General features: G+C 52.0%; 1 protein-coding gene across 1 annotated transcript in view; it reads right to left on the minus strand.

The window, feature by feature from the left end:
- The window catches only part of MYOCD (myocardin), a 31820-nt gene extending 6261 nt beyond the window's left edge, over positions 1-25559 (minus strand). The window contains exons 1-9 of the mRNA XM_064395691.1: positions 25112-25559; positions 17874-17939; positions 14382-14437; positions 9760-9835; positions 8488-8649; positions 4273-4448; positions 2637-2762; positions 1897-2153; positions 1408-1561 (exon numbers count right to left, since the gene is read on the minus strand). Coding sequence (XP_064251761.1) covers positions 1408-1561; positions 1897-2153; positions 2637-2762; positions 4273-4448; positions 8488-8649; positions 9760-9835; positions 14382-14437; positions 17874-17939; positions 25112-25166 — 1128 coding nt within the window. The 5' untranslated portion in view covers positions 25167-25559. The remainder of the gene's footprint in view (positions 1-1407; positions 1562-1896; positions 2154-2636; positions 2763-4272; positions 4449-8487; positions 8650-9759; positions 9836-14381; positions 14438-17873; positions 17940-25111) is intronic.
- Positions 25560-25864: the final 305 nt, after the last annotated feature.

The following is a 25864-nucleotide window of genomic DNA, read 5'->3' on the forward strand; positions in this document are numbered from 1 at the left end:
TAGGACCTTTGGGTGCTCAAACCTAGGGCTACCCAAGTAGACAGAGGCTAAAAGGTCCTATGAGGACCTAGGTCCCACCTAGGTGATTCTCTAGGTCCCACCTAGGTAATTCTTTAGGTCCCACCTAGCTAATTCACTAGAAAAAGAAGAGAACAAAGGAAATAATTGCTTTTGTGGAGTGTTTTAGGAGGAGCAAGAACCTCATGCCCCTGGCTTGTTTTTTTCTCTGTAAGAGCTTTGTTATTTTGCCTTTTATTAAAACTTTTCCTGTTTCCAACACTACCTCAGAAGCCATCCTGCTAATTTTATGCCATTCGGGGTAGCTGAGCTATCTCAGGTGTGATGGGCTCCTCTGAGAGCTCATAAGACCTTGCTCAAATAGAAAACCCAACAAGTCTCAGTGGCAGATCAGCCCTTTAGAAACCCAGTGCTTCTAACAAGGAGTCTCAAATCACAGCTTCCAGCTTTAAAGCTCTGACCTCCCAGGTGCTCCCTGTCTCACCTGCAGCCACCAGAGTCACCGTGCACAGGCCTGACCACTGCCCATCCTGCAGAATCTCAACCTTTCCTAAAAGGAAAACCTTCCTCCTTTCTCTGAGAACTGTGACTCCTCTCCATGAACCAGCAGTGGTCCTTGGGTCAGGGAAGCAACTCAGCATTCCCTTCCTAGCAGCAGATTTCTCCGTGGGCAGAAGGCTTTAGCACAGACCAGGAGCCATCTGACAGCTCAGAGACTGTGCCACCTTGGAGCCACATGTTCTGTGCTCAGGCACATGATTCATGATGATCATGGTACATGAATTTCACCACCTGAGCCGGGGCAAACTCACCTGTTTCTACCTCAAGGCTGCCCCCAGGTCTCTGCTCCTAGAAGGATTTGGCCTTTCCCATCACTGAGGGTCCATTAGAACAAAAGAACAGCTGATATGAGGGATTCTCCCTATGCCCTTTCTTGCCTACATGAGAGGGTTCAAAACAGTGCATGGAGCAGGAGGTACCTGCTCATGCAGAGAGCTGAGCTGGCCTGGCTGAGGAGCTGAGTCACTGAGTCTGTCAGAGCATCCACAATGTCAAAACCACATAGGGATGGAGCCAGGAGCTGCAGGAGCAGCAGCTCAGATCATCCTTCAGCCTGACCTGCAGCCTCCCCAGGCTACCCCTTTGGTTTGCTGGTGCACAGGCTAGAGCAGTGCACCCCTCACCACCTGCAGAGCAGCAAGCCCTCGTGTTCAGAACCTCCCAGTGACCAAGCCCTGCCCCAGGGTGCTGGGCTGCACTCCTGGGTGGCTCAGAGCACGGGGTTTCAGGTGTGCAGATCTGTAACACAGCCCCTCCCAGCCTGTGGCACTCCCCTGACATACTCAGGCTGTGACATTCCCCTCCTGCAGTGACGGAGTTTGCACTCACTTTGAGATCATCCAGGTTGGAGGGCAGAGGGCCTGGCTTGATAGATGAGACACAAGTCTGGCCTGAAAAGGTGGTTTTCACTGGAGAAAGAGGGGTGTTGTTGCCAGAAGTTGATGAAGGATTTGAGCTTTTGACCATTTGCTCATTTGATTGCCTGAAATAACAAAGGAGATTTGGGGTAACTTGCCTGTTCCCCCAAGGTCTTTGTGCCCAGCATCCCATCCCTCTGCTCCCTTGGGTCTGCTGTCTCCTATGTGAGACTTCAGAATGGCCAAGGAAAACCAGGCTGTAGGGGATGGCTGGTGTCCCACCAGCAGGTCACAGATGTCCCCACCAGTATGCAGAGCCAGAATGGTTTGGAAGGAGTCTGTGCTGTTCCCAAACTTTTCTGTTTCAGTGGTGTGCCTCTATCCCCTTGCTTTGGCATAAATGGATACAGAGAGGAAAGCCTGGAGAGAAACAGGACTAAGTCCTGCTGCTGGCACTCACTTTAGCTGTCCTTGGTGCATCCCAGGGTAGCTGAAGTGCTGCTGCTGCTGCTGCTGCTGCTGCTGGCTGAGGATCTGGAGCTGCAGGAAGAGCTGCTGCTGCTGGAGCAGTCTGGCATATGCAGAATCCATGGGTGGAGGGGACTTCTCTGCTTTCTGGTCTGGAGGGATGTACTGGTGGTACTTGAGCTTCTTCACTTTGGGCTTGGTGTCCTTGGGCTTTTTGTGACGGTTCTTGCTGTCACTGGATGATTTGGACTGTGGGAAGGAAGGGAAGGAATTGGGTGTGAGAAGAGCTCCTGTCATCCCCATGGGACAGAACAAAGGCAGCTCCTGCTGGCACCATGACATTCCACCTCCAAGACCTGCTGAGCCTGGATGTGGGGGACTCCCTTGGCACTGTGTCCCATCTCAGCTGGGCTGGAGAGCACACGAGATGGAGAATGACCCTCCCTGCCTAGGAGGTGCTCCAGTGTGGCCTGGTATCTCCTCCTGCTCCCAGCCCCAGGGGACGTTTTCAGTGCAGGACTCAAGCAGCTGCCTCTAGCAAGGTGTAATGTTGTATCTTGTACCATTACAATTAATTAATTTTGGACACAAGGCTGTCTGCCTGAATTATTCAAAGCCTTTAAGGCCAGACACCCAGAGCTCCCATACACTTGGGGCACAGCACATGGGCACTCCAGGCTTGGATGCCCCGGGCTGGCTCCTCTCCCGGGCAGCCCGGAGGCACGGCATTACCTTCACGGCAGAGGGCACGGGCAGCGTCGGGCTCTCCTGCCCTGCCGGCTGCTTGGGGCTGTCGCACTGGCTGCCCTGCCCCGGGGCAGTGTCCGGGGCGTGCCCATCGGCACTGGGGGGACGGTCCTGCAAGGGAGAGGGGAGAGGGGCTGTGGGGCTGGACCCAGAGGTGCTGGTGCCCCGTTTCCTCACCCCATGTTGTTCGCAATCCCCACACATGCCTCAGTGCATCCCAGTCCCCTCATGTCTATCCCAGCCACATCCTCAGGCTACCCCAGTCCTTTCCCAGTATTCTGCCTCCACACTCCTCCTTGGTTTTCCAGCCCTCCCAATTTCACCTGAGCCCCGTATCCTTGCTCACAGCTGGCCCCTCAGTATCCTCCAGACCAGCCCAGTCTTCCCAGCTGACCCATAGATGGCTTTTGGTCCTCCCCCACCCCAGTCTGCCCCAGTTCCTCCTTTTCTCCCCCTTCCATCCCAGCCCCTCCAGTCTGCCTCAGTCTACTCCAGCTCCCCCATTCCCCCCAGCCTCTACATTCCCCAATTTCGCCCCAGTCTCCCCATTTCCTCAGCATCTACATTCCCCCAATTTCTCCCCAGTTCCCCCTGTTCTCCCAGCCTCCACATTCCTCAGTTTCCCCTCAGTTCCCCCAGATTTTACATTCCTTCAATTTCCCTCCAGTCTCCCCATTCCCCCAGCCTCTATATTCCCCCAGTTTCCCCCCAGTTCCCCCAGCCTCTACATTCCCCAATTTCGCCCCAGTCTCCCCGTTTCCTCAGCCTCTACATTCCCAATTTCCCCCAGTCTCCCCATTCCCCCATCCTCTACATTCCCCAGTTTCTCCCAGTTTCCCCAGTCCCCCCAGTCCCTCTCTCCGCCCCGGCCCGGCGCTCCCCGGGGCTGCAGTGCCCGCGCCGGCCGGCAGTGGGCGCGCCGGCCCCGCGCAGCGCGGTCCCAGAATGGCAGAATGTCACAAAATCACAAAATCACAGAATCACACCGAATCACAGAATTAACCCAGCTGGAAAAGACCTTTGAGATCATCGAGTCCAATCTCTCACCTAACACCGCCCTGTCAACTAAACCACGGCACTGAGTGCCACATCCAGGCTCTCCTTGAACACCTCCAGGGATGGTGACTCCACCGCCTCCCCGGGCAGCCCATTCCAATGTCCAGCCACTCTTTCAGTGATAAATTTCTTCCTAATGTTCAACCTGAACCTCCCCTGGTGCAGCTTAAGGCTGTGTCCTCTTGTCCTGTCGCTGTTCCCTGGGAAAAGAGCCCGGCCCCACCTGGCTGCACGCTCCTACAGGGAGCTGTAGGGAGTGATGAGGTCCCACACCCCTGAGAGTTCTCTTGTGCAGTGTGAGCCCCTACAGCTCCCTCAGCCGCTCCTCACAGGACTTGTGCTCCAGACCCCTCACCAGCCTTGTTGCCTCCTCTGGACACGCTCCAGCATCCCCACATCCTTCCTAAATTGTCCCAGAACTGGACACCTCACGGGATATCAGTGCCGAGTACAGGGCAGGAATCACCTGCCGGCCCGGGACCCCGCGTGTCCCTCCCTGTGCCATCCCCAGCGCCGCAGGGCTCTGTCCCCCGCATGTCCCCGGCCCCAGGACGGCTCTCCCTACCTGGGGAGCCCCGGCAGGGCCGGCGGGGGGCGGCTCGGGCGCCTTGGAGCCGGGGGGCGGCTCGGCGGGGCCCGGGGAGCCGCGGCTGCGGGGCCGCTCCGGGGACAGCCCGTCGTTGCTGCTGTCCTCCTCGAAGGCGAAGGCGTCGCTCTGCCGGGGAAAGCCGCCCTGGGTGCCTGCGGGGGCAGAGGGGGCACGGTCAGAGCCTGCGGGGGCAGACGGGCACGGGGTGAGCCTCGTGGGGAGCTAGGCCGTGCCCGCCGCCCCTGCCCGGCCCTGCGTGAGGGGCACACGGCTGCCCAGGGGCTCGGGCACCTCCGGGGGCTGGGGAGAGCAGGGGGGCCCAGCCATGGACAGGGCTTGGGACAGGGAGAGAGGAGGGCTTGGAGGAACCGGGATCATGGCCCTTGTTCCTTGGGGTAGAGAGAAAGGAGGGATTGGAGGAGCTGGGACCATGGCCCTTGTTCCTGGGGACCAGGAGAGAGGAGGAGTCCGAGGAACCAGGACCATGGACTGTGGGAGAGAAGGGGGATCTGAGGAACCAGGACCGTGGCCCTTTTTCCTTGAGACAGGGAAAGAGAAGAGGTCCGAGAGCTGGGACCATGGCCCTTGTTCCTGTTCCTTGAGACAGGGAGAAAGTAGGGTTAGAGGAGACAGGATCTTGTTCCTTGAGACAGGGAGAGAGGACGATTGGAGGAGCTGGAACCATGGCCCTTGTTCCTTGGGACAGAGAGAGAAGGGGATGGAGGAAGCCATCCCTCCAGCACAGCAGGGCTGGTGCAGGAGGGGCTCTGCCATCCTGCAGTGCACGAATCGCCCTCCCTGAGCTGAGCACCCCGTCTGAACACCCACCCCACGCATGGGACTCTGTCCTCAGCAGAAGGAGTGAGGTTGAAGTCGGCTCGGAATGTGATCCGTCTGCTCACAGCACAAGAGCCAGCAAGAGTGGATGTGGCTGCAGGTGCACAGAGGCTCCCCATCCTGTCTCTGTGCACAGGTTTCACCCACAGGACACGGTTCAAACCACTTCTGCTGCCTGCCCCACAGCCCCAGGCTGCCCCGCCTGCACAGCTCCTGCACTGTTATCTGCTAGTCAGATGGGCAAGGGCTCTTGACCCCGAGGTTTGATGATAAATAAAGTGCTGAGAAAAAAAGGGTCTCATGTGAGCCTCGGGAGAGCTGCAGGTGGGGGTAGAGGAAGGAGCAGCGTGGCCACACTCGTAATCTCCTCGTGCTCATGTCTGGCATTTGTCAGGCAGCTTGGCACGCTGATAGTGAGGTGACAAATGGGGAAATAGGAAGGGCCTGGGGACAAGCTTCCACCTGTCCCTGCTGCTGGCCTAGCAATGTGCACCTTCTCAGCGACACGCACCTCCTGCTCTGACCCCTGCCCCTATCTGAGAGATAAGGGTTATCTCCACTCCCTGTGGCTGCTGGTGCCAGGGTGGGCGAGGACAGAGCCCTGGCTCCCTGCCTGAGCTGCTGCCCAGACACGGGCTGGGGAAATGAGATCAGCTGTGTTCAACTTGCTGTCCCTGCAAAGAGGGTCTGTGTCCTCTCCATCCTCTCCATCAGAGGCAGCACCCAAACGGGTCTCTGAGGAGCTGCAGCATTGCATGGGCCACCTGCAACGCACAGGAGCTGCTGCCCATGCCTGCAGGCCAGCGTGGACGTCCTCTCTTGGGAAAAATGACTCCAAGCAAGGAGCATTTGTGGATGTGCAGGGCTCCTGCTGCGCTGGCAGGCGAGCGTGCGTTGGGAAGTGGTGCCAGAGCTGGGAGCACAAGGGACCTTCAGGACACAGTGACAGCCCAGAGCATGACAGGAATGTGCTGCATCCTGCTGCTTGATACCGCAGGGCTGTGCCAATGGGGAATGCTTCCCTTATCTGTCCTGCTCTCACCCAGCCCGGCCTGAGCGTATTGTTTCTCAGTCCCGTGTCCCTGCTGTAATCTCAGGCAGGATGGTGTTTGCTCCGGGCCGTTTCTAATGCACTGGGTATTGTCCTCTTGAGCACATTGGACAAAGTGATGACAAGGACCTGGTAAAAAAAGTTCCTTGTATCACGGCTCAGCTATGCAGGGCACTGGCGGCCTCCTGTCACTGGGACGTTTGGGCTTTCGGTTGGGGTCTGGCACTTTCTGCTCACCCTGCCGGAGGTGATTAGAGGAACACGTCAGCTGAACTTTCCACTGTATAAACAGTTGAGATTCCAAGGTTAAAGTAAAATGATTTTAAACCCTGTCATCTTTCTGGTATTGCAAAAACAAAAGGCTTAACGTTCAGAAGTGCCAGGACTCATCTCCGCTCTGTGTTCGGCCCTTTGCCCCGAACTGCGAGTACCACAAGGTGCCTCTGACTCCAAAAATGAGCTTGAGGATCCTTCAACTTGGGGCTTTCTTCTGCAGAAACCTGAGGGCTGGGATGGTGTTCCTGGTGCAGCTGCACCACCTTCTTCCCATGGCACCCTGTGGTACCAAGCAGCTTCATGTTGGACCCTAATGTCCTGCACGTTTGACCCTAAATGGGATGAAACTGGCTTACAAGGACACGTTTTCCCCCAGCAATGTGATAGAAAAGCATTGTGAAAGGGAGAAATTTAAAACGGAACAAATAATTTTTAAGCCAGTATTTTTGTTTTTAACAGTTTGGTCCTGTAAGTCTCTGTTTACCACCAGCTCCTGACAAGGCAGCTGGAGAGACGCTCTATTCAAGACTCAAGATCATTTGCCCTCTCCAAACCTCAGCTCCAGGGGATAAAGTCATGCTCACACTGCCTCAAATGTTTATAAAGGGGGGGATTTTTTGAACCTTTTTTTTTTTCCACTGTTCTCTCCTTTAGTAAGTGGCTGGGGAGATTTTACTTGAACTCTTCTTAAAAATTCCTCTTCAGGCAGAGTCCTGGAACGTTTCACCTTCAAAGAGGAGAGCTGCGACACGCTGGGAATGGAGCAGCTCCAGGGCCAGGCTGGAGAAGCTGCTGCACATACACAGCCTGCGTTTCACAGCCCCCAAACCAAGAGCAGGAATAGTTGTGGGGCAGGACAGAGCAGTGTATGAGCCTGGAATATTTCATGTCATTTAAGATGGTTTCTGAGATCAAATAAAAATCAAAGCTTGCTGTTTCAACTCTCATTTTTGGCATCTCTCCTGTCACTCCAAGACTCTTGTTTCCCCAAAACCCTGCCACTGTCCCCAGCCTCTCTGAGCTCCAGAACAGACCCTTCAAATGGGACTATACCAATGGAAATGATCCCATTAATTGAGGAACTGTGAGCAACAGAACAAGAGCAACAGAACAGAGCAGCTCTCAGTGCCTCATTGGAGACCTGAGCGCCAGTTTGGACAAGTGGACACAGCCCCGGACTTTAAAAATACAGGTTGCTGCCCTGTCACTGCAGGACCCTGCTGGCTTTCCTGCTCCTTTCTCTGCTTTTGGATCTCCTGTCCTGGCACTGAGCCCTGGTGAAATTGGAGTCACCTTTCTGCTCTGTGTTGGCTCCCACACCAGCTTCCCTGCAGCAGCGTGGGAGAAGTAATTGTGGATGATTCTTCCTCCCTCCTCTGGTGGGAGGAGGTGATGGAGGAAAACCAAGCTTAGGCATAGGACAAGTGCTAGGTCTGGTTGGTAGATGTGTGCCCTGTTTGGGGCTGCAGGCCCCTGCTCATATTCTCCAGCAATTTAGCACCCCAAGGATGCTCCACACCCCAGGGATGAAGAATTCTGCTCTGCTGGGTCCTACATATCACCAGCACCAGTGGTAAAAAATAAAAGAGAACCCTCAGCCTTCCTGAACTGGGGCCGCTCCACCCCCATTTATTGGGATGTGGGAGCTTGGCACAGCATGAGTAGGAGAGTCTGGGCTGGTCTCACCACCAACCCCTGTGCACTCAGGTTCTCTCCCATGCTGAAGGAAGGAGTGTCCTCTCTCCAATAGCATCACTTCTGTGCTCAAAGCCTTGGGGAGGGAAGGGTGTAAGAAGGGAGGGTCTTTCTGGGGGAATGTGGCTGAGCACTGGTGCATGTTTGTGTCACTGCTCTAAGATGAGAGCTCTGTGCTCACAAGATATGCTGGACTGGATGGTTACTGTGAAAATAATTAAATTTAGGCAATAAAAGCAGCTCTTACATCCATGTTGGTCACTTCCTGCCATCACTGTGGCAGCCCCTGCCCCACTCCGTGCAGACACAACACTCCCATTCACTGTCACTACCTTTTATGGCCTCTTTCACAGCTGAGTCCACAGGAATAATATTCTTCTCCACCAGCTCCAAAGGACCCGGCCTGAGCGCGATCTTCTCGTTGAGGTCATCTGCCAGTCGGGCTCTTTTCAGCTTCATTTGGGTGGACTGAATGGACCCCTCTGCAGCCGAGTCTGAAAGGCCAAACAGAAGCATCAGGACCAGGGGCTCCTGTGGGCACAGCACTCGGTGACAATGTGCTGTCCCTCAGCACAGCCTCAGAGGGCTGTGGCCAACAGCTGAGCGTGGCTCAGCACAGCAGATCTGCTCTGCCAGACAGGGTGGGGCTGCTGTGATTTGGGACGTGGGTCCTTCTCTGAGCCTCAGGCCCAGCTTTTCCATTCCCAAACACGAGCCTTTCTCTACCATCTCCATCTCTTCAACAAGCAATGGTGCTAGCTTATTTTTGGGATGGAAACCCAGGGGAAAAGCAAGGCAGCAATACTGATCCAGCACGGGACCCAGGCTCAGCCCTCCTGCCTGCCAGAGGAAAAAAGAAATACAGATTGCATCCATGCTGAGAGCAGAGGGCAGCATTCACAGCTGCCAGAGAGTGATCTGCTTCTTCCAGGCAAGTGACAGGACTCAAGGAGGGAGGGAGGCTGCACATCCTCTCTGTCTCTAAGGATCTTGTTATCTCTGGAGATAACGAGGGACACTGTGGTGTTCTGCTGTCTGTGATGGGATCCAGCCCTGCCAGCTCTCTGCCTGAGAGGGAACACCAGGATGGGAGAGGAGAGAGCTGCTGTGGCTCAGACTGATAGCAGGGCTTTTCATACTGCTCTGCTTGAGTCATTGACTGCATGGGCTGTCACATAGAATATCCAGAATTACAGCAGCACAAAGGATGTCCAGCCTTGGGGAGGTGTTACAATGACCTGCTACAGGAATTTCAGTGCCCTGGACAACAAATTCTCTGGGTTTGCTCTTCACAATCAGACATTGGCACCAGTGTATAACAGAGTTCTCTCTCACAGCTGTTCCCTAGAGCATCTTACGCTGCCAGAGATGGGAGAAAGACTGGGTGGCCTTGGGACTGTGTCTGTCAGGGAATAAAAGTGTGTCCTTCTTCCTAACACCAGCTCTGGACACCATTCCATACGACATGCCCCATTTGAGTCTGCCCCCCATGAGCAGCTGGAACAAAGTAATAGTGATGAGGTTCCTGCAGGAACGCAAGAAGGGCAGGAGAAACACAAGTCCCAGGGCAGGAGACACAAGGAGTATGTGGGAGAGGCTCTTACCTTGCAGAATGTGCATATTGACCAGGTCTGACCGCTCAGGCCTGCTTCTGATCTTGTGCTTGAGATAATCTTCAGTCTGCAGAACACAAACACAAAGTTACCTGCCTGCAGCAGCAGTGGGGTACTGAGAGCACCTGCCCCTGGGCCATCCCATGATTCTTTTGGATTTATTACAAACTGTGTGAGCTCCTAAATTACATTTTTCATCACTGAAACATTGGCTTGTTCTTGGGCAGAAGCTCCTCAGAAAGGGAACAACGTGCACGTAGCTGCTGACTGTTCACTGCACCCACTCTGTGCCCTTTGCCATCAGTACTGGGCTTCTGATGCCTGAAATGTTGAGAGCTCATAGGAAGGGTGACACCTATTCCCTGGGCATGGTGAGCCTGCCCACCACGTCACCTCTGAGAGATGCTCCAGAATGCCCTGGCAGCAGTGGCTTCTGTGGGAAGCCCAGCACTCAGGAGTGAGATATCAGGCAGAACAAGTCATGAAGCCACTCAGACTCTGAACCCAGCTCAGCCACGAGGCTTAACCTTCCTGCAGCCTTGAGCCCCTGTGCTCTGTGGCTCCCCACCCAAGCTGTGATATGGGGTTGGGAAAATCTGCTTTGCAGTCACTGCAGCTGGGCTTGTGGTGGACACAAGGTCCTGGAGCCTTGTGCCAACTCCCTCATGGCTGTAGGAACAGAGAGGCACACAGAGCTACAGGAACACCATCCAGAAGGGCCAAGAAAGTCAGCCTTGAGGGCAGATGACCTCAAGAATACAAATGTAAATACAAATATAAATATAAGCTTATCCCCTGGTGAAGAAAAGCTAGAGCTCAACTTAGACAACCTCTTAGCTAAGCTGAGCTGCAAGAAGAAATGGCACAGAAATTGTACATAGTTCAAAGAGACTAAAATATTAAGGATAAATATAAAAGAATAATACAAGCAGCTGGAGCAAAATTGGAAATCCACAGTACAAAATGTACAGGATCATAAGAAAAAGATCTTATAAGGACTTCTGCAGCCAGGATCAGGCAATGGAAAGTGCTGTCTGTGTTCCATAAACAGGAGAAATAATTCTCAGCATACTGTTGAGATGGCTACAGGATTTAATGCCTTTTAAAAACCATCCTCACTAAAAAGACAAATGGCTCTTTATCAAACAGGTGGCTCAGCCAAGAACCTTCAGCAAGAAAAGAGGAGAAACCCCAGTTGTCAGGTTGGAGAACAGGTTAGAGGGTACTCAGAGGAGTTAAATGTTCCCAAACAATTTTAAGACACACAAGGCTGGAGTAATAGCAGCTATCTAAGGTTCTCCAGGAAACTGGGCAAAGGAGTAATTGCTAGCTTTAAAGGAGATGGGAAGAAGAAATCAGGAAATTGTAAAGCAGACAGCAAGATATTGGACAAGTAATCAAACAATCTGTATAAATGAATTTTGAAGATAGCATGGAGGTGAGCAACAGCCAGGATGGATTTATCAAGAACAAATCACATCACACCAACCAAAATTCCTTCTATGGAGAAATGACAGTTTTCTGGTACAGCAATAAACAATGAATATCATGCAGCTTGATTCAAAGCATGTTTTGACATTATCTCCCATGGCTTTCTCACATGCAAGCCAGAGAAATTTGGTCTGGATGAGACTAATATAAAAAAGGAGCATAGCTTTGGATCACCAAAGGAATTGGAAATGGCTCAGAGTCTAAACAGAAGAATAAATCAAATCCTGCTACAAAGCAATTTTTCCTGCTAGTCAATATATTAGTTAATGCCTTGAATGATAGAAGACACACTCCCTCATTCTGAATCATTCAAGGCTAAGTGATTACAGTGCACCATGGTTTGGCACAACCGATGATCTGAAATACATGTGCTACAGTTTCAAGAAGGACATTTGGGGAGGGCTGTGGCCAGCAGATTAAGCACTGCAGTGGATAAAAACTTAATGCACCAGAGATGCTCCTGCAGTGGTCACTGGACAGGGCCTAAGGCAGAAATTAGTTACTCCATGAATTGGAAAAGTATAAAAGGCTCTGGAGAATCCAGTGGTCAGCAGCTGACCCACAACCCCAAAGCAGCAGGGGAGAGAGCACAGGGTGTCAGCTCAGCCCTGTTCTGTGCCCTGCAGCTGACAGGGCCATGGAAGGGCCTGGGCAGCAGCTGCAGACATCACCCCTGAGTCAGAGATGAGATCAGTGAGGGGGCTGAGGGGAGGGGAGGTGGGTCAGCCCAGAGGTGAGATGGCTATTGGGGCACAGGATCTAATACAGCTTTTAAAAGTGCTGCAGGAAAAAGAGACACAGCTCTGAATATACACAGAGTAGTGTGCTCAAACCTCAGCAGAACAGCTGGGGCTGGGAATCAGGGGCCAAGGGCTCACTGCACAGCTCAGAGAGCTCCAGAGCAGGTCACTGGCACTGGGTGGCTGTCATTAGCCAGGACTTTGTCACTCTCTACAGCTCCTGAAAGGTGGCTCTGCTGAGGTGGGGCTGGGCTCTTTCTCCAGGCAGCACTGACAGAACCAGAGGACACAGCCTCCAGCTGCACCAAGGAAAATACAGGTTGGATATCAGGAAAAAGTTTTCTACAGCAAGGGTGATAAAGTTCTGGAATGGCTGCCCGGGGAGGTGGTGCAGTCACCATCCCTGGGTGTGTTTAACAAAGCCTGGATGTGGCACTGGGGGCCAGGGTTGAGTTGAGCTGTTGGGGCTGGGTTGGACTCCATGATCTTGGAGGTCTCTTCCAACCCAGTGATCCTGTGAATTCTGTGACCTGCCCAGTGGGGCTGTTCTGCTCTGGGGCAGGGCCATGACAGCCACCCTGCAGCCCCTGTGTGCTGAGCCAGAGAGCCCCAGGAAAGCCAGCCTGCTCTCTGTCCTCCACCCCAGGAATCTATTATAGGACATCAAAGTCTGCTGTGCTGGCCTGCTGCCAGCCTCGAACATAGCCAGTGACATGTTTAAACAAATAATAGACTTTTTATTTACTAAAGTCTTTACAACGCCTTACCCTTCCCCCATATTTTTCACAGCTTATTTCCACCAACACAATCCCGTGTTTGGACCATGTGTGGGTTTGCCTGGTCCCTGTGCCAGGTCAGAGCAAGCTGGTGTCTGCACCTGAGTGCATTTAAACTCACATAATGCATTTCCAGCTAATCCTTAGATCAGGTCCTGGCTTGGGCTCAGCTCCAGCTGCTGTCCCACAGCTGTGTTCCTGCTGTGACTGCAGTTCCTTTGGACCCTGGCTGTTAATAAGCTGCATTTGTGCCTCTGGGGTGCAAATGATGAACCCTTCAGATGTGAGCTTTTTTAACATCAGCTGAAGCAGAGGAGCTTTCACAACACATGAACAGTTATCTGCTTTGTGTTTGCACAACATCAGCTTGGGGAAATATCAGCTAAACAACAAATGTCTTGGAGTAACTGTCTGGAAACAGCTTTCCAGGCCTAAGCAGGGCAGCTTTGCAAGGGAATAATGTTTATTATGGGCTGTGCTCAGTGTCTTCATTAGCACTTTCTAAACACGCCCGTGGTTTGGGATAGACTAGACCATCCTTCCCCTTTCCCCAGGCAGCTAGCCAGTGAAAGCTTTTGAAGAGAAAGACAAAGAGACACAAATGTATACTTTAGCTGTAAAATATATGACACTTCAAGGATACTTTGGATTGCTTGAAATTTTTAAAGCATGCTAATCTTTCAGAGTCATACTGTATTTCTTATGCTCGCCATTTATTACCACGGGAGACTTGGGGCAAGTGATTTGGAGTGTGTTTAAGTTCAGAAGAGCACTTCCCTGTATTTCACAATCATTCTTCCTTGCAAAGGTCCTTTCCTATGTGACTGCAAGCACATTTTGCAGATTAATGGAACAAATTCTTGTGTTCAAGCAAAACCTGCATGATTAATTGCTTCCCTTTCTGGGATCATCCCTCCAGCTTGATCAAGGCTGCATTGTTGGTGATTGGAAAACCAACATGATCTCCCAAAAAGTGATCAGATCACAGAATTTCAAAGTGTTCTGTAAATGACTACTGCCTTTGGCAGTGTTTAGGGAAGCCTGGGGTGGGTGGGAGCCTGGCCCTTTTTCCCCTGGGATGCTGTGTCCTCATGACCAAGCTGCACTGCAGAGCTGAAAGCCACAGCTCCTGCCTGGTGACAATGGTGAGCTCCCTGGGGACTGGCTGCAGGTGGCCCCTGCATCCCCCTGCACACTGTCTGACCTGTTCCCTGCTCTCACCTCGCTGCCAGGGGTGCAGAGCAGCCAGCACAGGAGGAGCAGGCTGTGGATGTGACTCGGGGGGAAGCAGCAGCTCCAAGGTCTGACAAAGCCATGCTGAACCCTGCCCTGCCCACAGCCTGCTGGAAAACCCCACAGCTCGGCACACAGATGCCCCCTTTTCCCTTTTTCTAAACCATCCCTGCTCAGAGAAGGGTGCTCCAGAGCATTTGTGAGCCTGGCAGCACTTCTGGAAGCAGAGGAGGTGCCCTGCCCCTCATCCTTGGCCACTGGGCCAGCGTGGAGGGTGCCAGAGGAGGGGACAGTGGTGGAAGGTGCTTCCAAACCCCATGCCTCATGCAAAGCAAGCCCATGTGTTCCTCTTTGGGACGGCTGCAGGAGTTACCTTGGCTCTCTCCAGACTTTTTCGCTGTTCATGGAATGCAGATGGGCTTTTCAGTGCTGCAACAGGAAAGAAAGAGGAGCAGTCAGCACAGGAGCGGAAGCGAGCAGCTACCAGGGTATTCAGCAACAGCATTTTAATGAGTGCCATAAAAATAGCAACACAAACTAGCTGTTCTCTTTATTGTGCTGACTAAAAATAACTCAGGAAAGCTCTGGGAAATCCCATGCTCTCAGCCAGTCCATGGCAAGAGAGCAGGGGGGATGGAGAGCATGGGGAGAGCAGGAGGCACGTGGGCAGGGAGGGGTGCAGGCTTTGAAACACAGTGCTCTGTGGGACACGTCAGAGAGCAGAGAAGTCTTTTCCTTGTCATGTTCCCTGCAGGTGGTGGAAGGCACCACAGCTCCAGAAGACGGATCTGGGAGGAGCAAACACCTGTGAGGGACCTCAGCTGAAAGTAAAACCTGCAGGGACTGAGGCTTGAGGTCGGCAGGAGAATTAATACCTGCCTCAGCTCTTGGGTCTGTGGTGCAGCCTCCAGTGAGGCACTGCCAGGGGCCCTTTGTCCCTCTTCTGTCACTGACCATGACTGACACTTGTCCTGTCCCCTGCTCAGAGGGAGCTGTGTCACATGGGACCTCCATGTCCTCAACATCTCCTGGTTTCAAGGAGGGTTAACCCAGTGGTGCTCCCAGAAACAGGCCAATAATCCCTGGTGGCTCTGGGACCAGTGAACACCAGTCCCATGGAGCAGCCTGTACTGCAGTCATGGAGAATCCTGCACATTTCCCTTTTTACTCTGGTGCAGTAGAAACTGAGGCAGAATTTGCATGGCGAAGGGGTTAATACTTCTTACATCCTACAAAAATTCTTTTCTGTCTGTGTAAGCAGACAAAACTAACTGTTCCCATTGGGACAAGGAAGGGGAAGGTGTCCTGACCCACAGAAATAATCTGCTGCAACTCTGTCTGGCAACAGAAATTCTCTTTCCATCTTCTGAATGAGATCCAATAAAGACAGAAATTATTTTCATGCAGGCCTTGTTATCCTCCATCAGTCTAGGGGAGGATGAAAAGAAGACTGGGGAGAAACAGGAAAGCTTTGGGGGGCCTCTGAATTGACTTTTAGTAGTCAACACCCAGGCAGCCCCTGGAACATCCAGTGAATGACAGCAAGCCACAGGAGGCACATTCCTACTCCTGCCAGTTGGAAAGCAGACAGACAGACAGACAGACAAGCTGGTGTTGCTGTGCCACGCTCCAGTGAGCAGCCACCAGCACTGGTGACAGCTGCTTTAATCAGAAGCAAAATGAAACAGTGCACATGAGAAAAATGGAGTTAGCAAGAGAGATGAGCTTCCCAGCCCTGCTGGTGTTGGCAGTGTGCTGCAGGCACTGACCCAGTGCTGTGCTGTTCCACAGGAAAGTGCTGCAGAGTTTAGTAATTCACCAAGATTTTTGGAGGAATTATGGGGGTGCTGCAGCTTGTGTGAGACTGCAGAACAAATAAAAACGTTGCTGGCAATAGCAGTTCAGAGAACTTGTCAGGGGATGAGATTTCAGCATGAAATGGGTGAGGGGCTGGGGCAGCGGGGCAGGGGTGCTGTGTGGTGTTGATCACCTGGGGACAGCTTTTCAGGGCTTCAGTGAGGATGAGGTGGTGGCTGTGCACAGCAGGAGGGCCTTCAAGCACAGGTATTTCTGCAGTCCATCACAGCCAGGGGGACTCACCTGCTGGTCCTCAGAACCAACATGGCATGGGAAGATACGGTTAATAAAGACTTGTTTTTCCTAAGGAATGTCTGCACATGCCCAAGCCGTGGGGAAACTGGCTGGGGCTCCCATGTATTAAATGCTAACATCTGACACTTCCTCTTGATGTCAAATTCAGCAGTTAAATTCTGCGTGTTTGTTTTTATAATGGCATAAGTGCCTTTTCTTCTATTACTTTCAGTGAGTGAACCGTGCTCAAGTTTCCCAAAATGGTCTTCTTGGACAGAAACCAGACTGCAAAATGTCAGCCTAGAAGTTGGGAGTGCAAAGAAGCTGTAAGTAAGAGGAAAATACCCTTCAGTTGCCATCAAATATATTTGGCTGAACACTTTGCAATGTGTAAGGTTGGAGGTGTCGGGTGCCACGTGTGACAGTGCAGCCTTGCAGAGCAGCCCCAGGTGTACAAACCTCTCAGGGGGCACTGCTGCCCCATGCTTTTGCATTATTCTAACAAATATCACAGCATTTTGTCTAAAGCTTCAGCTCCTGGAGTCTTGTGATCAAAGGGCCTGCCCTTTCATGGCAAGCAGCATAAAATCTGAATGCTTAAAGAAAGAAGCAGGTGAAAAAAATGAAAGTATGAATTTATCAGTGTTAAAGTCATTGACATGATTTTTGTCATCCTGCTCAAGTTTTCCTGATGCTTGGTGCTGACAAGAATGTCCTGAGAAGGAGCCTGTTGTTCAGCACAATCCTCCAGGAGGGACAGGGGAGGGACAGGGTGCAGCAAGCAGTGCCAGAGCCATGCTCTTAGAGAGGTGAAGTTCTGCTGCCCAGGCAGGAGCTCCATCACAGTCTGCAAGGGCAACCAGAAGAGACAGAAGTGACACAGCCTCTGGAAAATTGTGATCTCAGCAGTGAACCCAAGGGGTCCTTGATGAGACAGAAAGGATAATCCTCTACCTGGGTCCCAGGTAAGCCCAGATTTGCACATGGAGCCTGAGCTAGGTCAGGATGGAGTATTCCACTGAGCAGGGCTGAGCTCCCAACATCCTTTCTCCAGTGCTGCTACAGCTTTCATGATGCACCTGCAGGTGCAGAAGGGGATGGTTTTCATTCACTGCCTCTTTGGGCTCTAACAACTGCCTTTCTGGTGCAGAATGATTTCATGAGAACGCTGTCCTGGGGTTTGTCCTTCAGCTGGAATGCCAGGTGAGCAGGGCGGGTGGGGTCAGAGGGGGAACACGTCTGTCACTCTGCAGCAAGCAGCCCCCATGGCCTCAGGTGGGCACTGACAGCTCTGCCCTGTGGGGCCCTGCCTTGCACAGATCTGGGCATGTCCCAGTCCTGTGTGCACCGGGGCCAAGGCAGTTCCCAGAGCTGCCTTCCTCCCCTGAGATGAGCCCCCTCATCCTCCTCCTTGTCCTGTCACAGGGGCTCCTGGCCTTCACAGGGCAGGAGGTTCTCTGCCCTTGCCTTGTGAACAGCTTTGTGAGTCCTCTGCTGGAGCTGGATGTGCTTGTCCTGCTACACCTCTGGGACAGGGAGGTGCAGCTGAAATTTTGGATGGTGTGAGGTGAGCATCTCTCCTGACTTCAGTTTGAGCAGGGCCATTACAGTGTGTGACAAATGCTCTGTGCAGCACCAGGGACCATCACATTTCTGCAGTGCCCCTGAAGCTCTGGGCTCTGAGCAGGCAGCTGGTGCCACACAGTGCCCCAGCAGTGCCCAGGATGGGCACAGCCCTCTGAGCCAGGATGAAGGAGGCAGAAAAGATACTCACGTGGCATGATGCCTTGGTCTGCCAGCTGCTCACGGGTCCTTCTCTGCTGGAGCCGGAGCTGCAAAACTGTGAGAGAGAGAGAGTGTCAGGGACAGGGGCAGGATTGGACAGGGACAAAGAGTGTGGGGTTTGTGTGTGGCACACAGGTCTGGCACTGATCCCTGCTGCTGCTGGACCAGCCTTGTGAACAATTCAGCTCATCCCATCACCCTGGGAACCATGCCCTTGAGTTAGGGTCGTATTCTCCACCTTTGGTTTTGCAAATTTGTTTTCAAGAGGACACCCATGTCACAAGGTAAAACACAAAGCTCAGTTCCCTGCTTTCCTGCTGGAAGCTCAGTACAGCTTGCCACGACTACAACACCTCAGTCACAGCATAAACACACACTTCCCTGCCCACCAGCACAGCCCCAGGCTGCTCCTCCTCAGCTGCCCGGAATGAGCTGGGGTTGGAAGGAAAAGAAAGGCAAGAACAGCATTTTTGTCCTTGGGAGCAACCTGCTCTGCCAACAGCTCATGTCTACAACACAGCTTGCCTGGGATGTGGGATGGAGCTGAAAAATAATCCCTCCCAGAGCAGTCCCCAAAGCATGGGGCTCCCTGAGATGCCATTGCTTGTGACTTTTCCATGTCCTCTGCACAAGCCATGTTTCACATTCAGAGCAAATGTTTAGTGAAGGCTTCCTATGGGACAATGATCTCCTGCCAAATTCCAGCACTTCTTTGGACACCAAAGACAGATTCTTGTGAGAGGGAAAAATGTAGCCTTCAGTATGTGGTAAAGTTTGTGTGTGTGCTGCTCTTCTGAACCCAGGCTGAAGCTGGTGGCTGAAGTCACTGGCAAACCTTGCTGCCAGTGGGTTTATAACCCTCCTCTGCCCCATGGCACCACCCTCAGTAGGTGCTGGTTCTGCCGGTGGACATGGATTTAGACCCTCACTCTCAGGGTGCCCACACTGCACCCAGTTATCTGCAGAAGTCATCCCCTGAGCGCCCCAAATGGGACAGTCCCTGCTCTGGGAATGCTGTGTTTCCTCCTGGGCCATGCAGGCAGGTTAAAGGTGACCAGCTCCTGGCTGGGGTCTCACTCAGGGTGAGCTGGACCCCAGTTTCTCTGCACAGAACCTTCTCTGTCACTGCTCACAATACTGTGCAGAGCTTGGCACTTTCCCTGAGGAAGAGATGGATCTTTATGGAATAGGTGAGCTAAGGGAGGTCAGAAACTGAGAATCACTCACCCAGGAATGGTTCTCTACTCTCCTGGTCCAGTGTCCCAGGCATTAGAGCAACCTGCCTTCAGCTGAGGCAATTTACACACAGCATCACATTATGAACAGGAACCAGAGACAGCAAAGCCTTCTCCAGTCACACACACCACCCTGCCAAGGACACAGCAGTGCCCCAGCAGGCTGTAAAATATCCCGAGTGAGGATCCTCCATCACTTCCCTTCACAGCTCCCACGGATGCCAAATTATTTGCACCATTTCACTCCAACTTCCGACACAGCCAGGCCAAGTGCTGTGCCACATCCACATAGGCAGGGGGATTCCAGCAGTCTGTGCATTCAGGGCCCTTCCTAGCAAACAAACAATTCAGCAGCCCCCTGGAGCAGCCAGCTGCCAGCCAGGCTGGTGAGGAGAAAAAGGAGAGGGCACAAATCCCCTTGGAGCATAGCTGGGAAGGCGATGATGATTTCCAGTGTGGTGGGTGTAGGATTCATCATCTGCCCTGCTGCAAGAAGTGATGAAAACCTGTGGGTCTCACTGCCACAGCTCTCCCACTGCAGGAGCAGCACTTGGGCACCCAGATCCTCCAGATCCCACTGCCTGGCAGTGAGCAGGGCACAGGCTGGGGCATCCCCACACTGCAGCTGGTCCCTGCTCCACCTCACAGCCCTTCCTCTGCCTCCTGCCCTGGTCAGAGATTGCCACAGAGGGCTCTGGGACTATGGAATGATCATTTCATGCAAGGAGTGTCACTGTTAGGTTGGATGTGACATACACACATGTGATTAGGGTCTAAGAAGAAAAAAGTTTTTATTCTGTGTGTTCTCCAGCTTGTATACTCTTAACAAAGCGTGATCTTAAGTCATTAACTACATCACAATAACCTATTCTATTCATTGGTGCAAAGCAATTAGCATCAGTATAATTGGCAAAAGTTTTTAATAAGGCATGAATACACATCTACTTATGCATGTAGCCTAGCTTACAAAAATGTTCATAATCTGTTTCCATGCTGACAGCCTTGTCTTCTTCCTTGCTATGGATACACTCGAAAATCATTAATTGTTATTTCTTTTTTTAACTCAGCTTTGCTTGCAGGCCAGCTATCAAGCCCCTCCATGAAGGAGGAGAAAAGGTCTCCAGTTTGGTTTTTGGGTCGAGGGGTAGAAAGGCTGTGACCCAGCAATGTCACCACCCAGTGCTCTGGTGTGGGAGCTGAGCAGTTCCATGGGCAGGTCACCTCCCCTGGGCAGGGAGTCCATCATGGGCCATGCTGAGCTTAGAAATCTCCTCAAGTCTGGCCCATCCTTAAGCTACAGGGCAAGGAGGAAAATTTTATGCTGTCAAATAATGTGAAGACAGGCCAATACTAGTACCAGCCACTTCCAGGAGCAGCACACACTCAACAGCTGAGTTACTTCAGCCACCAAATATTCATCCTAGTCTGGATCTCCTCGTGCAGTAGGATGCATGATTTGACTCTCAAATATTTCTGTGGACTTTCAATACCTGTTTCAAACCATCTGAAGAACCGTAGTGAACAGTGTCAGGCAAAAATGCTGAACATCCCTGCACAAGAGGGAAGCAGCCTCTGAGGCAGTGCTGCAGCTTGGCAGATCCCAGCTTAGGGCTTGCACCTTTCCTTTAAAGTGCTTAAAACCAGGGCTGGAGGAGTCCACATGACCCTGTGTGAGCAGAGATGAAGCTGGAAATGGCACAGCTCAGCCAGGACAGCCATGGACATCTCTGCTCAGTCCTTTCCCAGGTGGGCACTGCTTTATCTGCCTGTGATGTCACTTCAGAGCTGGGAGCATTTTACTTCTAACAAACAGATGTGCTACAGATGTGTGTGTTAGCTGGGAGACTGCACTGAAAAATCTCTACATGGGTGAGAAGTACATTTCTAACCCCAAATCCAGGTCTTCAGGTACCTTGGAAGAGACACTAGGCTAGCACAGCTGGCTAGCAAGGAGCCCAGGCCACCAAATGGGCACAACCAGCTGTGAAATCCCTCAGGATCCATCGTGATGTGCAACCCCAACCTCACCATGGTCCTGAGAAGGCTCTCCCCTTGGAGTCACCCCTTCAGCACCCCCATGAGCAGCCCAGGCAATGTCCCCTGAAGCACAGTGGGTTTTGATCTGTGCTACAACACATGCTTGACTGACAAAGAAACCTGACTGCCCATTAAAACACTGAGGGATAAGATGCCAGAAAAATGGAACCAAGCACAAACTGATCTACATCAAGTCAGGGTTTTACAAAAACTTCACAAAACTGTCTCATCAGCTGCAGCAAGGCCATGGTTTGAACACACACACACACACACACACTGACTGTGACCTGCATGAGTTCATGATCTGAGAGGAAACACAGGCGCATGCTTTATCTTTGGACACCAGGAAAATCAAAATAAAGGCTCTGCCAAAACGCCTGGCCAAACACCCTACCAAGACCTATTCTCTTCTGCCTTTATTGACCTGCTGATTTTGGTCCAAATCACTCTGGCCATCGGAGGCAGACAGAATAAATTCCTCTCCCATCTCAGTTTCATTCAAGCCCTATGTGTAAGCAGGAATTCTTTCCTCCATGGAGCCAGGCAAGTTTTTCTCTGCAAACCCACACCCATGTGTACACAATTAGGTCTTGGTACCCCATGCCAAGCCATGCAGAGCCTTATTTATAATGTTAAACTTTCACTTCTCACCAATTATCTGGATTACCACTGAAGTTAGGCAGATGTTGGTCTTGTAAGCTGCAAAAAAAAGGTCAGGGCTAAGGTTGGATCTGCATTTGTCAGCTTTGTTTGCTTTGTCTGATGCCAAAGCTTCTCCACTGCTGGAGGACAACTGGTTTGTACTCAGAGCAAGAGATCCCATAAATGATCATCTCTGGGAAGAGTTAAATGTGTTTCTGGAACAGCACTTGCATGTCCTGTTGATTTAGTGCAATCCCATTGATAGTTGGATCGTATGGGACAGCATGGCAGACTTGAAGAATCATCCTGCAAATTCCTGCAAAATTTGTCAGGATGACCTCGGATCAGAATATTTATCTTTGGCCAAACAGACAAAATAAAGAGGCACACAGCTCCTTGAGAAAGGGAAGCAGGACCCTGCAGGACTGCAGCGTGGTGGTGATTTTCTCTCTCCTCTGGAGCGGTTCAATGCCTGACACTGGGATAGCCACTGCCCTCCTCATGGCACAGCCCTGCTGGTCCTTCACTGGGACCACTGGGGAGACAAGAACAGCAGAAACCACTGTGGCACTCAAGGGATGATGGCTGGGCACACTGAGAAAAGCCACACCTGCCTTTCCTGCATAAACACACTTCTGCTTGCTGCTGATGCTGTCGGATGGAAGTGAAGGGACAGGAGAGCTGACCCTGGAGCCACACCACTGCCACCCCATCTTCTAGCTGCCACCTCCTCGCTCCACTTTCTGCCTGGTGCATAACACAGAGATCAAAGGGATTCTGGGAGGAGGAAACATCAAGTGATGTATCTCCAGCTCCCCTAAACACACTCACATAACTCCTTCAGCTGCTCAGCGTGCGCGGGCCAGCGAGAGACAGCAAAAGTTTAGTTATTAAGATTTACTTCAGTCCTCTTTAATATTGGCCTGGAATCCTTCAAAAGGGATTCAGGCTCATCATGAGTCATGGAGCACAGCTAATCCTTCCCAAACCTGGGGAGCAAACAGAGCCTCACACCTGCTGGCCGAGGAGCGTTCCCACCGCCATGGAGCACGGCTCAGCGGGGCTCCTTGGGGCTTGGCATTTCAGGGGCTGATCCCTCCTGCCTCTGTGCAAGCTGCACAGCTCTGGAACTGCTGCTGGCCCCTGTCACAGCCCCTGAGCCATGCAAGACAGTGTGGGGCACAGCCCATGGGCTGTTTGAGGTGTTCAGCTCTCTTCCAAGCGAGTGGAGGATGGTAAATCAGAGCTGTGCACCTCCTGCCATCCCTGTGGGGCTTTACAGCTGACAAAGCCTGCACACAGAGCAGGGACACCAGGGGAAACTGTGCCACAGAGGCTTTGCAAATAAAGATATTCCATTAAATATTAGCTTTTTCTTCTCTGTTTCCCATGTTATTAAAAATCCAGCACAGACTGAAAGCTGCTTTATTGACTTATTTGGGTTTCTCAGCATCCTGATCTCCTCCCTCATCACACCCTGTGACAACCAGGGCTGTGCTGTGGCCATGTCCCACGTTACCAGCGGTCACAGCCTTGGGGACAGTGAGGTGCAGACACTCATTTGGGATGTTGGGGAGCCCAGCTCCAGCAAAATCAACAGGCAGAGAAATCTTGTCAAATGGGAAGGCTGCCTTTCACCAGGCCATAGCAAGGGATAGCAGTTGTGGGAATAAATCATGAACCAAAGAATGCCCCACAAATTAACTGTCCTAGAAATGCTGAAAGGCACGAGAATTTATGGATGCAAAGACCCACAAAGTTTACTTTTCCTGGAGAATCATTTGAAAAATATGTTTAGAGAGCCCGCTGTTGGTTCCATAATAAAGCCAGCTTACAAATAAACCAGAAATGAGCCTTAAAAACAATCCTGGTTCATTTGAAAAGAATGCAGGGACAATGCACAGCCCGTCCTCCGCTCCTCAGGGAGGTGGCAGTGTTGCTTTGTACATGTTGGAGGAATTGTTACAGACTGAGATTTTTTTCAAATGAACAGCAGTGTACCATAATATACCAACAAAATTTAAGGAATGACTTAATCTAATGAAATGTAAGATCAGAGCGATATGGAAACCACACCAAAGACCTGGACCAAGGCTTTGTATAATTCAGCCAGACTAGGACACTTGTGTTTGCACACACACTCTGGGGTTTTCAACCAATTGCCAACTTTGTATTTGCTGAGAAAACAAAGTTTAAGTTGACCACCCAGCTATCTAAGAGATCCCGATAACAGCACTCATGTCTCCCATCAGTGCCATAAATCTCCCATTTCATTATCTACAGTGAGTAAGGAGGCAGAAACACACACGGCGTGGGTGACATGCCAGAGCGGGTGCATGCTCCAACGTGACTGCCCTGTCCGCATTTAAAGCATCCGTACAGCACATGCAGCTGATTTATCTGCACATCCTCACAGATAATATTCCCAGGGAGGACTTCACCTCTGGGAAGGTCAGAGAAAGCACCTTGAGAACAATTTTTTTTGGTTTTTTTGGCGTTACTGTTGAAGTTTACAAAACAACAAGTCAAGACACCCGGTCCCAAGGAGAGCATACTTACTGTAGATGCAGCCAGTGACTAAAGGCATGAACATCCAGCAGAGGGGCTGCTCTAGAAGCGGCTGTCCCATAGTTCACCTTCACTCACCTTCACTCAGTGCCTGTCCCTGGAGAAGCCCCTGCCTGGTGCTTCCCCTGCCTCACGAGCTGGAGGCATGTTTTACTGCAAGCCCTCCGCGAGCGGCAATCAATTGTGCGCCTCTGGTTTTATTTCTCTGATGATGTCACTTTAAATACTTTTCATGTTCCATTTGTTATTTTTACTTCTAAAAATGACGCATTTCTTCAAATTCATTTTTCTCCAATTAGTCACAAGTTAACGGAACAGGCTCGGCTGCCTGCCTGTCAGAGAGGGTGTCAGGCCCGTCCTCTCCGTGGTTATCCCACCCAGACCCACAAGAGCACCTGGAATATACGGACAGCATTAGGCACCTTGTTTATCCCAGATGCCCTTTTGGCTCCCAGCCCAAATCCTTCTCAGCAGGGCCAGAGCAGGAGAACCGGGAGCTGCAGCTTTACCGAAATCAACCGCAGACATAAATCAAAGACAGTGAAAAGCCAGGAGGAAAAAAAGCAAGAGGGAGGAAGGAAGATGAGTCTCTCCACTTGTGGAACAGCCTCTGTAAGAGCAAAGCCGTGACAGCCCCTCCAGTCTTTTGCTCACATGCTGCTTCCGAACATTTAATGCAAAACAGTCTGTGCCTACGGCTTGACAAAGAGAGAAGTTTTAAGAGAAATCTCAAGGTTTTCCCTACCTGATCTGAACTTGCTCCGAATCAGCAAGGAGTGCTCAGACCCCAGGAGAGTCATGGTGACTCGGGCACCAGATCCAGCCGCCCCTCACTTAAACCATTAACTTCCTCCACAGGGAAAAGCCGACCAAACCGTGGCTCAGGATTCATCCAGCTCTCCTGGACGCTCGGGGTGCTTTTACAGCCGGCTGGCAAGGAGCAGCAAGTGGCTTTGTAAGATTTGGTCCCATCCAGCAGTGACCCTGCACAGACACCGACTGCTCCCCCTGTGCTGTGCTGGACTAATTAACGTGGAGCCAGCGGGAGCCTCCTCCCGCCCGAGTTTACTACCAGCAGCTGGGTGTCCTGGCTGATGTCATCGTCTAGCGGGGAGCAGCGACTATCGGAAAGGGTCTTAGCAAAGACAGAAGTTTGATATCTGATCCTAATTACTACCGGCCGTACGCAGCCAATCCGGGCGCTCCCCGTCTCCGCCGGCTTTGGGAGCCGCTGGAAATATCAACAGAGCCAGGGCTTAACTCTTTGCAGCGTGGTGGGACACGGGTCCCGCGCCTCTCTGGGGCTGGGGGGCTCAGTTCCCGAGGGCGAGGGAGGGGCTGGGGCCAGAGGATGGCTTTGGGAAGGTCGTTCCACCTGAGCGCTGCCTTGGATGCGCTCCCGGCCAGGGGCGCGCAGGACTGCCCGCACGGGTCAGGGGTGGGCACGGGGCTGCTCAGGTGTCACCTGGGTGTCCCTGGTGTCGCACAGGTGTGCCCA

The sequence above is a fragment of the Passer domesticus genome, chromosome 20 (genome assembly GCF_036417665.1).
Source record: "Passer domesticus isolate bPasDom1 chromosome 20, bPasDom1.hap1, whole genome shotgun sequence".
NCBI classification, from domain to species: Eukaryota; Metazoa; Chordata; class Aves; order Passeriformes; family Passeridae; genus Passer; species Passer domesticus.